Raw genomic sequence first — 11,438 nt, 5'->3', positions numbered from 1 at the left:
CCTGCAGCCTCGCACCTGGGATCCGCGTGGCTGGGCGCGCCCTCCCGCCCCCCCCACCCCCGACGGCACCCCCCTTCCACATTGTGGTCTCCAGGGACCAGGGACAGGCCACAGCAGCGCCTCCACTCTCGGCTTCTCAGCCTCGCCCCTCAAGCCCCCGGGAGCGTAAAGCAGATACCAAGGCTGAGCTTCCCCCTAACTGGGGGCCAGAAAATCGGGGGCCCCAGACTACCCAAGGGGTCAGGACACACGAGGCCCCCACGTGGCCTGTTCCAGGGGTGCTCTGGGGCCTCTGATTGTGCAGCCAGAGTGAGACTCTCCGGGTTCCAGCAAAGGGTGGGCGCAGGCTGGGAAGGCAGCGTGAAATGGAAAGTGGGAGCCAGCGCCCTGGGGGTGAGAGGGTAGAGCACCCCCAGACAGGGAAGGACTGCAGATGAGCAGAAGGGGGCGTGGGCTGTTCCCAGAGTATAGCAGAGCCAGAGAGAGGAGGGCGGGCGAGGCCATCTGCGGGCTGGGCGCAGCTGCAGGTGCGGGCAGGCCCCGCCCTCACAGGTGCCGGCTGCGGACCCGCCCTGGCTCCCTCTGGAGGACATGCCAGCAGGTGAGGAGGGGCTGGCCATATTTATTGGCCCCCAAACTCAGAACCTGGGCTAGTTTACAGAGAAAAAGAGACAGGATCCCTGATTCGGAGTGTTCCTGGGACGAGAGCTACATGCAGTTGAGAATCTGCTCTTGGGACTTTTGGGGGCGGGGGTGGAAGGTCGTTGGTGCCCTGGGAAGAGAGAAGCCTTCATCCGACACCCTATTAGCTGGTCAGAGGGACTCGATGTCTAAATCCCGTCTGTCCTATGGGCGCCCGCGCTGGGACCTCCGTCTTTCTAGACCGGGAGGGAGCGGACTCGAGGTGGCTCGTTCTTTGCGTCCACCTGATGGGGCCCCGCGGCCCGCGGCACCGGGCAGTGGGCGTATGTCATCTGTGGGGTGTCCACGGGCGTTTCCGGAGGAGGCAGGCGTTTGGACCCGTGAACTCGGCGGAGCCCGGGGCCTCACCCGTGACCCAGCCGGCGTCAGGATGTGCCAAGCCAGAGGCGCGGACGGACATCCATCTCCCTGCGTCAGGACACCGGCCCCCGGCCCCCCGCCCCCGCCAGCCCCCGACGCCCGGCCCGGGATGGCACCGACCCCCGGTCTGCCTGGCAGGCGGCAGCCGTGGGACCCCTCAGCCTCCGGAACCACGGAGCCAACCGCTCAGACGTCTCTGCCTCCTGTCGATTCGGGGGACCCTGACGCATCCTGGCCCAGCGGGGTATATGATCACACATGGGCGGAGATGACGGGGTGCAATGGGGTCACCGTCCGTCCAGCATGTAGCCAGGGTCTACGAAGCACCCGGCCCTGTTCTGGAGAGCTTCCTGGAGGAGGAGGCATTTGATGTGGCCCTTAAAAGAGGGATGGGTTTTTCAGGCCGGTCGGGAACAGGCAGAAGTAGGATCCAAAAGATCCGGGGTGATCCCGTAAAGAAAAGGTACTGTTTAGTCTATGGAATCGGACCCGTCGGGGGCGATTTTGCTTTAGTCTAGATCGGTGGTGTCCTTGCCTCGACCAGTCCCGGCAGGAGTGCGGGTTCCGTCCTGCTCAGCGGAACGTCGGCTTTGCGTGTGGTTCATATGTCAGACACCAAGCGCTTACCACATACTTAACGCACATATCCAAGGGCCGAGCCCGCTGACCGCTCTGCAAATTCAAAGGAGCACTAAGGCCACGACCAGTCTGGATGGATCTGTTGGGAGAGAGAACTCGGCCCCGCCCACGATTCGCGGCCCCTCCCAGGCCTGCAAAGGACCAGGTCTTCCCTGAGCTTATAGGCCCCGTGGGCTGAGAAGAAGAGCAGAGAACTCCGTCTTCGTCAGATTGGGGTGCGATGTTTAGGGGAACGACGGCAAATGACCTACGTTGCCGAGCCGCGGGTGAAAAACTGCAGGGAACTCAGGTATTCAACCGGACGAAGAATGCTTCAGAGAGGTCTCCGAATCCTGTTCGCACGTCCCGTCCACAATGACTCTCATCCCTGCCATTCGCACGAAGGCAGCTGGGGGCTTCGGAAAGCTGTTTAGAATGTGAGGGGGCCCCACCCCGCCCTCCAAGCCTTCAAGGAAGTTCCGCGTGGACCCAAAGCGTTTTCTCCCGCAGAGTCAGGAATGAGAGAGTCAATGAAACTCAGGATTCCAGCTTCCAGAAGACGTCCTGCCCTGCGCATCCCAGCCGGCCCCCTCCCAGGGCCAGATCCTCTGGGCAGGTGACGAGGCTCTGCTGGAGGGCAGGGCCTTGGAGCCCTCAGGCCTGTCCAGGCCCCTCTGCCCTGCGGCGCCTGAGATGAGTCCGTCCTGTCCCAGACCCTCGGATCCTCTCTGTTCTCTCGGGGCAGTAGATAAAGAGAAGTCCCTGCTCGCTTCTAGCCTTGAGGCCCCATCGAGCCCTTTTGGGGACCAAGATCACCAGTGAGAAGCCCCCGAGGTCCTGGCTCCAACGCCAGCCAGACCCACGGCCCTGAGCAGCGGGCGGCTTCATTTCCTCCGTCCTTATCCTCCGTGCAGGGAGCGTTGTTTTTAGTGTAACGTAGTTCAGACGTACAACAAAACGGAGACCGTGGCTGTCGCCGGCTGGAAAACGATGCAGGAGGCCCCAGCTGGGGGCCGTGTGCCCCCCCTCCTGAGCTTGGGGTTCACTGTCCCCGTGTGTGAGCCGCGTGTTTCTGCCACGTCGGGGGGTAAAAAAAGCATTTTTCTCAAAGAAAAGAAAATCGGTTTTACACCCCGCAGACTTGAACAGGGAGTTGTTTTCAGACCTCGAACCTCGTAGGCCAGTAAAATGTCAAAATTAGTTTGGGGCACTCGTAGGAGGACTCGGAGTAAGACCATGGAAAAAGAAAAACCCACAAAACTGTCATCCGCAGTTACGACAGCTTCGTGAAGGGAGGAACATCTAACGTGAAAAATGTAAAAAGAACATGTTCTCGGAATTCAAGAACCCGAATGCATCAAGTCAGTCCAAAGCGTCTTCATGCTCCTCATTTTCACGCTGAGACTGGGAAGCTTCATCGTGGACTGCTTGGCATTTAGGAATCACTAACGCAGGAACTCAGGCCGCTGTGACCTGTGTTCCTTAGAGAACGGGCTGCGTGGAGGGAGCACCCCCGCCCCGGGCACGGGCTGCGTGGAGGGAGCACCCCCGCCCCGGGCACGGGCTGCGTGGAGGGAGCACCCCCGCCCCGGGCACGGGCTGCGTGGAGGGAGCACCCCCGCCCCGGCCACGGGCTGCGTGGCCGCCCGCCCCTCCCCCGATCGCACACCGGGTCTGCGATCGCACGCCTCTGCCCGTTTCCTTGTCTTCCTGTCTTTATCTCTCCAGATAACTCCTTCCTCGTCTTCCGCCCCCCCCCCCCTCGGAGCCCTGCCCTTCTCCCCTGCAGTCCCCCCAGCCCGCTGGCCACCACCCCGCCCGCCCTCAAACCCAGGACCTCCCCTCGCCCTGTCCGGCCACAGGCCACACACTGGAAGGACTTTGGCCGGACTCCAAGGACAGGGCTGGGATGAACCAGGCTGCAGTGTGTGAGGGTCACAGGAGACCGGAGTGGTCCCCTGGTAACGTCACAAAGGGGAGACTTAAAGGAAAACGTCAGCACTAAGGCAGCCCCCCACACCCCCTCAATCCCCCCCCCACTCCCCCGTGGCCCGCTGGGGATTAACTGGACGAACTGGACAGGCTGCCACGCACCTAGCACAGGTGCGGGGGCGGCTGGGACAGGGCCAGTGCTCTGCAGCGACCCCCCAGGTGAGCCGACTCCGCCCGCCCCACCCTGAGCCACAGAAATGGGACGAGATAAAGTCAGTCCTCACTGAGCGTCTGGGCTTCGCCTGCACTCAGACGACGCGAGCAGGAAGGGGGCCCGGGGCTGAGCGGCTCCCGAGGTCGAGGTCGCAGAGCCGGTCGCAGACGCTGCCGGCCGGCGCCTTCGCCGCCCCGGGCCTCGGTTTCCCCACGTGCGAGAGGAGCTCGGATCGGGCTGCCCCTGAGAGCCGGGAGAGGGGCCCTCAGAGACTCGGAGCTGTGACAAGCAGCCGCTTTCCAAACGCCACGCAGGGACACCAAAAGCCCAAATTCGAATGACGCCTTCTGGCATGGGGTGGGCGGGGCAGCCGAGGACCGGCTCCGGCTCCTCCCAGCTCCTCCCGGTGCCGCCCCCGCCCCCTGCAAATCCTGGGGAGCAGCTGGGGAGCCCCAGCTCACAGGGGGGCTGCAAGCAGCAGCGGAGGAAGCACACAGCTGAAGGGTGACTGGCCCTCTGCTCACATCTGACCGCCAAGTGGCCCCGGCTCAAGGCCACCGACTCCACGGCCATCACGGCACCTCCGCCCTTCCCACCGCCCGCCGCGAGGCCGGGCTGGTCCTCCAGTGCCTCGGCAGTATGTAAACCTGCGCGCCCCTGCATCTCAAATGCAAGACGCACGCACCCACATACACACACACACACACACACACACACACACACACACAGTCTAAAAACTGACGTGAGCCCAAAGAACTGTGTTCGCAGGGTGGCAAGCTTTATTGTGTGTGCGCTACATGGTGTCCCAATCCTGGGGTTCGGCCCCTGACCCAGCAATCGGGCCAAGAACCGTGCCTGCTCCACTCCCCCCTCGCACCCCCAGACCACGCCCACGCCCCTCGACCCCCTCAGGACCAGAGAGGAGGCAAGGCTGGCCGTCTGGCCTACTCGGGGCCAGGGAAGAGGGTGGAGGCTCCAAGCGCCCCAGATGCCACTGCGTGGGGCCCTTCGACCTCCCGGCCGGACGCTCAGCACAGCACGCCGCCCTCGGAGCTCACTTCTCTTTTATTCGGGCCACCATGTGGCTTCGGGGGCCCTCACAACAGCCCTGTGAGGTGGGGAGCATGCCCGTTCACCGCAGAGAGGCGCAGGGGCAGCCCAGGTCCCCTGGCCGGAACTCAGGCCAGGAGGGGTGAGGGGCCCCATCCCCCAGGTCCCCGTCCCGTCCGCAGCCCCCGGGCCGGGCCGCAGAGGTGGCAATGGGCGGGGGACCCGGCCGGGCCGGCCGCACTAGCGGGCGAGGATGCGGGTGAACTCCTCGTAGTTCACCTGCCCGTCCTGGTCCACGTCCGCCTCGCGGATCATGGCCTCTACGTCCTCCTGGGACAGCTTCTCGCCCACCTGGGCCATGGCCTGCTTGAGCTCGTCCACGCTGATGTAGCCGTCGCCGTCCATATCGAAGGCGCGGAAGACTGCCCGCATGTCCCCCTCGCTGAGGCCGGCCTTCACCTTCCTGGCCATCTCGGCCAGGAACTCCTGCAGGCTGATGGCGCCGTCGCCGTCCGCGTCCACCCGGGCGATGATCTCCTTCAGCTCGGCCTCCGTGGGGTCCTGGCCCAGTGCCCGCATGGCGTCGCCCAGCTCCTGCAGGTCGATGGCGCCGTCGCCGTCTGTGTCGAACCTGGTGAAGACCGACTTGAACTCAGCCTCCTGCGCCTTGGACAGCTTCCCCGCCATGGTGCCGCCGCGGGCCGGCGCAGAGTGCTCCCGGCAGAGCTGGGACGAGGCTGCGACTGACGGGGCCAGAGCGCCGGGGCCGGCCTTGCCACGGGGTGGGGACCCCTCCTTTTCTGCAGTCGGAGCACAGGGAGGAGGCCGGCTCCCCACCCACCCCATGCCCTCGGGCGAAATCCTCCTCCAGGGAGGGACAGGCCAGCTGCAGACAAGAAAGGCAGGAATTGGAGCGGCAGGACCCGCCCTGAGAGGCTGCAGGGGACATCCCGGGGACCGACCGTTGGGCTGCCAGCCTCTCCTGGTCCCAAGAGACCACGCTGACCTGGAAGCTTTTGGCCAGGTGACAGACACTCACAGATAACCCAGGCAGGCTGCCCCAACCCACAGAGCCTGAGGCTGGGAGAGGAAGGGACCCAGCAGGCCCCGGAGTTGTGGGACACCTGTGTCCAGAGCTCCTGTTCCCCTCTCAGGGCAGGGCTGGTGGGGGCAGAAGGTGGCGGAATCGAGCGGACTTCTAGCAGGGTGGACCCGTGGGGGGCATCAGACTCTCTGTCCTCTATGGCTGGAGGAGGCCGCCTGCCGCCTGGGGCTTCGGGACCACGAGGAGCCGGGCGGCGTGCAGAGCCTGGCTCGCAGGGGGTGCCGAGGACTGTCGGCGACGCGGAAGTCCGCAGGTGACTTCAGCGGCGAGGAGAAGGCCTCCCATCCGACAGGTCCTTCTCTACCTCAGTGCCCCTGACTCCCCTCTGCCGGCGAGTCCACTCCCGGGAGGAAGCGCCGTTCGCTCACCCTCCAGGGCTGCGGGGAGACCCCGAGCAGGCCCGCCCCAGGAGGTGCTCGGGCGCAGAAGGACAGAAGGACACAGAAGGGCAGCCCAACCTGCGCACGTGGCCGAGCTCCCTCGGCCCAGAACCCCGGGCCGGGGACCTCCCCGGCACGGTCCCGTCTGTCCTCTGCAAGATCCTCGCTGCCCCCGCTCTGAGGAGCGGAGCTTAGACCAAGAGCTAGGGCCCTGGGGACTGTCCCCAACGCCTTAGCTAGTAAGACCCAAGGCTGCAGGGGGACATTTGCCTTGGAGTCCCCACGGTGCCTTTCTCAAGCGAACCTGCGCTCAGTTCCTGTGTGCCCCCACGCCGGCCCCACCCCTGCCCGGGCGGCAGGGACGACCCCGTCCCCTTCTCCCGAACAACATGGGGACGTCCATCTCCGCCGGCTCAGCCCCTCGGACAGACTCCGCAGTCTGTCCTCCCCTGCAGGGCAGCTGGGCGGCCGCCCCGCCCCCCGCCCCATGTCCAGGGGACCCAGACAGAGAGGGAGACAGAGACAAAGAGCACTCGTGGCTTCGTCCGTCCGGCGCCCCAAGCCCAGCCGCCGCCGCCTCCCCCACGCACTGGGGACGCGCGGAGACCTCGATGCGTGTTGAGCAACTGATTCCTCACCGAAACCCACGCGCAGTATCGCCGGGGCGTGTGGGTCTATCTGGGGCACAGGCGGGGCCCCGCGTCCGGGGCAACCCAGCTCCTCCGCCGTTTTTTTTAAAAGCGACTTGAAGATCTAAATCTGTATGCTGCAATTCTCTTTTCTTTGCGTCTTACTTGCAGGACCCGTGGTCAAAACTCCAAGATGCCTGCGATTTCCTTATTTCCTCTTACGTGCATCGTAAACACAAAGGCTTGTCAGGCGCCGTTGAGGGAGCGGGGCCCCCCCGTCCAGCCCGGTCGCCGACATGCGCACTTAATTCCCGTCCAAGTGTCCCCATCTGTAGACTAGGACAATGCGTCCGCTGGATCTGATCGACGTTCTCAGGGTCGAAGGCCGAAGGCCTGCGATCGATGGGAGGTGCTGTTATCCAACGACGAGTCTCGCTTCGCTCACAAGCTGGCTCGTGTTTGATGTGACCCAACGCTCCGGAAAATGTCCCCCCGAAAGGGGACCTCGCTTTCAATTTTGTCATCACACCTTCCTTGATGGAACGAATACTTTACACTTGTCTGCTTGGAGGCCGGAGTCACGGCGCACGGCCCGCAGCTCTGGACGCTGGTCGGCTCGGGGTGGCGGCCCCCACACACGCAGAGGCGCCTCTCCGGAAAGAGCAGCCAGCTAAGCGTCCCCAAGGGACGGACGACGGTCATTATCCACGGGACTCTCATTCTCCAGGGAGAGAGGGGGGCTCTGGAGGCCAAGGCCTATGCCCGAGGCCACCCGGAATTTGGGGAGACAGCCAGACTGTGGCTGGGCACGGCGCGTCCTCGGCCGCCCCTTGGGGTCCTGCTTCCTCCCGACACGGTGCCTTCGCTCCAGAGTGGGAGCCAGCACTGACGTGGCTCTGCCTCCGCCTGCCCAGGGGGGCCCGCGCCGGCTCGGGGGACCGGCAGCACGGGGCTCCGGACGGCCAGACTCGAGGCCGGGGAAAGGGGAGCAGCGCGGCACTGGCCGTCGAACCCCAACCGAGCTTGACGGGGGCCCCGTCTCTGCCCACTGGGTGCAGCCCCGCCCAGCACCTCGGAGGGCCGACCTCCTGCGAGGCCCCCCGCATGTGATGGGAGCAGGGGCCCGGGCTGGCGCGGCCCCTCGCTCCAGGGGCCACGGAAGAAGCAGGAACGGGGCGCAGAGTCACCACACGTCATGGGAGTCACGTTTGCTGAGGACGGAGAACCCGGAACCCACAAGGAGGGGGCTGTGGCTGGGTGGGCAGGGTTCGGGGTGGGGGGGCTCTCTGCAGGGAGCCTGAGCCTTCTCGGTGCCTCCAGTCGGAGGTCAAGTCCTTCTCCTGCCCCCTCCCAGAGCATCCCCCGGCGCTGACACCGTCGCCTGGGAAACCCAGCTTTTCCCAGAGAGAATGGCCAAGGTCCCGGAGGAGAAGAGGGTCCCCCTCACTGAGGGGGGCCGAGACCTCCACAGAGGTCACAGGGAGGAGCGGCGGGCACTCCGGGCGTTCGCGCAGGCCCCTGCTGCTGGTCACCGTCACCGGCCAGGCGCGGTGGCCCGTGTGCTGGGAGGGGGCGGGGATGCACCCCGGCTTTCCCGGGAGCAGAGGACTCCCCAGCACCCCCACTGCTGTGTGGCTCTGTGGGCGAAACGCTGGTGAGAAACCGGTCAGACGGGCCTGGGAGAGCCCCGGCTCCTCCTCGGGCTCCTTGGACTTGCTGGAACCTGCCCGCCCCTGCTCCTGAGCCAGCGTCTGGCGCTGGCGCCTCCCCGACCCTGCTGAGGGGGCCCCACCCCTGGAAACAAGGACGGAGCCGGGAGGGAAGCCTGTCCACGTGAGGCCACCCACCAGCGCCCCTGTCTTAGGGAGAGCGCGGCGGACAGTGGGCTCCGACCTCGCTGCGCCTCTCCCTCCCTTAAACACAGCTCATGTGCCCCCCGCGCCCTCCCGAGATGGTCCCGCGTGCGGCTGCACCACGGGCTGTGCGGGGCTGGCCCTGGCCCCCCCAGGCGGCCGTGTGGCCTGGGGCAGGCGACTTCACCTGCTCAGCATCAGCTGCCTGCACCGTGATGCAGGTGATACCAGTACCCGCTTCACAAGGTGCTGAGAGGACTCGGTGAGCTGCCGGGGGCGCTGGCTCGGAGCCCAGCCTCGGCACCTGCTGCGGAAAGGGAGCATCGCTGTCACTCACGGGCCCACTCGCCCGAGCGCCGCTGCCTCCGGGGTCCCCTGCCAGGCCGAGGGCCCGGCATCCTCAGAGCAGGCCCTGGTGGCTGGTCTACGTCCTCAGGACGTCTCCAGCCGAGTTAAGCACCTGCTCCCCCCCCCAGAGGCCACGGGCAGGTGCTGATTCAGCAGAGGACCCCCGTTCTGCAGGGAGTGGTCACACCTGGAGGACGAAGACACCGGGGAGCCCGTCCAGCCACAGGTGTGATTCACAGGTGTGATTTTCGAGCTCCCGGGGCAACCACTCTCGTGAGATGGCGCTCAAAGAGAGTCTCACATGTCCGTGCCCTGGGGGCCACGAGCGACACTGCCCCTCAGAACTGTCTGGCGGGCCGGGCCGCTGGGGGTGCTGGGCCCCCCGCCCGCCGGGCCTCGTGGGGCTGCTGGGCCCGAGCAGGCGTGGCCCCTGTTTTGCTCGGCAACACACCTGGGAACTCGCAGGACCACACGGCTCTCTGCTCGCACGCCTGCCGCCCCCAGCGACGAGAACCCAGTGATCTAGCACATTCCACGAGGAGCGCTGAGTCGGGTGTTTTTCCAGGTCACTGGAATCGTAACCTCAACCGTCTTGGGTGGAAATCTTTCGAAGCTGGGCTTTCTGTCTCACGTCCCATGATTTTAAACAGACTGGGGGGTCAGGCTGGAGCCCCAGCGGGCAGAGACGCCCAGGGCGGCAGGCAGGCCTCTCCTGCGGGCCGGGCCTGCGGGGCCCTACGCGGCCCACGACCCAGCTCGCCGCTGGTCCCCCAGCGGACCCCCCGCCCCGCCCCTACCGCCAGCCGGGGCCTGACCACACCGCCTCGGACCTCAGCGCCCTCCTCCCAAACACCGAGCCCCGGGTCCTGCTCTCGGGCCTCTCCTTGGGCGGCCTGCTGCTGGACAGGTGTTTCCCTGCACGAGGTGAGTACGCGTTTGCGGCTTTTATCCACCGGGGAGCTGTCCACGCCCGCCGCCCCGGCCCCTCTCGCCTCCTCCGAGTCCCGTCCTTCTCCCGCTGGGCCGGCTCCTCCCGCACCCCCTTCCCTGACCTCTCACTCTGCACAGCTTCCTGCGTCCACCAGCCCAGAGAGCCGAAGTCCCACGGACGGGATTCTCCGCCCCCCTCGTGAGGGGCCCCGGACCCCCTTTCTGGGCCCTCGCGGCCGGCCCCCTGCCCCTCGTCGTCCCTGAGCTGGAGGGGACAGCCGCGCTCCAGGGAGCCACAGCGCCCCCCGTCCTGGTGCCCCACAGTTCCTGTCGTTTGCTCAAGCCCCCCCCGGGTCAGGGCGCCGCTCCGTGACCGACGTGAGTGGCCCCCGGCCTCCCCGCCGCCCTCGGTCACGGGGCTCCCGCGGCCCTTTGCATCAGCTCCGCCAGCCTTATCTGTTACTAGGCCATCCGCCCAGGTGACATCACCTCCCTGGCTCAGCCGAGTGAGCCACACCCTGCCTCTGCTGTCCCACTTACCTGACCCGAATATCAGCACCCCCGCCCCGAGCGGCTCCCCACACCCAGCAGGGCACTGCGCCGAGGGCTTGGAGCATGACCTCACCCCGGAGCCGCCCGCGGCCGGCCCACGGTTCGCCCCGCTGCGGACGCCGCACCTCCCGCCCTGAGCCCGATGTTCAGCTGTCCGCCCCCCCCCCCCCCACCCCGGCCTCCGTGGGCTGCTGGGGGTCGCGGACCCGCCACCCACGCAGCCCTCGGCGCCCTGGTGCGGTGCGGGCTGGCGGTGCGGGCTCTGCCGCGTGGCCGCAACCCCACCGTGCGCCCCGGGAGCGCCCCGAGTTTGTCTTCAGAGAGCGCGGTCGCAGCGGGGCTCAGCACGCCTCTGCAGCCCGCGGGAGCGCTTCGGGGGGACCTGTCGCTTGCGAGGTCCTTTCAGCGTCTGACCCTACGCAGTCTGCCACGCCACTCCTGCCTTCCAGAACGTTCTGCGACAAGCTGCCGTCCGACTCTCTGTGGGCCCCTCGCCCCCCGCCCGATGACCGCGTCTCCGCTGTGCCGACGTCTCTCTGAGCTTTGGGTTCCCGTCCGTACCCTGGGTCCAGGTCCTTCCCCTGTGACCTGTCACGTCTGTGCCCGCCACGGAGCCCGTGCCCACTGCGACCTGCTGTTCGAAGGTCTCTACCCGTCGACGCTTCCTTCAGAAGAAGGTCCTGCACATTTTTGGGAGCGTGTCCGGCCCCTTCCTGGCAGCGTGGAGAGAGGGCGCTTTGTCCGCTGCCTCGATCCGCCGCCTCA

At 66.5% G+C, this 11,438-nt stretch overlaps 1 protein-coding gene across 3 annotated transcripts; it reads right to left on the bottom strand.

The window, feature by feature from the left end:
* Positions 1-4,610: 4,610 nt before the first annotated feature.
* LOC107501627 (calmodulin-like) lies at positions 4,611-10,299 on the bottom strand. 3 transcript variants are annotated; one of them, XM_036228219.1, is made up of 2 exons: positions 9,643-10,299; positions 4,611-5,507 (listed from the first exon to the last, which is right to left on the bottom strand). In XM_036228219.1, exon 2 carries the CDS (start codon positions 5,453-5,455, stop codon positions 5,117-5,119), a length of 339 nt encoding a protein of 112 aa, XP_036084112.1. In that variant the 5' UTR covers positions 5,456-5,507; positions 9,643-10,299; the 3' UTR covers positions 4,611-5,116. The 3 variants fall into 3 exon arrangements, with proteins under 3 accessions (XP_036084112.1, XP_036084111.1, XP_015983443.2); XM_036228218.1 differs by lacking the exon at positions 9,643-10,299 and adding an exon at positions 7,000-8,017; XM_016127957.2 differs by lacking the exon at positions 9,643-10,299 and having other exon boundaries at positions 4,611-8,017.
* Between the last annotated feature and the right edge of the window lie 1,139 nt (positions 10,300-11,438).

The sequence above is a fragment of the Rousettus aegyptiacus genome, unplaced genomic scaffold (genome assembly GCF_014176215.1).
Source record: "Rousettus aegyptiacus isolate mRouAeg1 unplaced genomic scaffold, mRouAeg1.p scaffold_m13_p_10, whole genome shotgun sequence".
Classification (NCBI taxonomy): Eukaryota; Metazoa; Chordata; class Mammalia; order Chiroptera; family Pteropodidae; genus Rousettus; species Rousettus aegyptiacus.
Note: the sequence above shows the minus strand (reverse complement) of the source record. Positions and strands in the feature narration are given on the sequence as shown.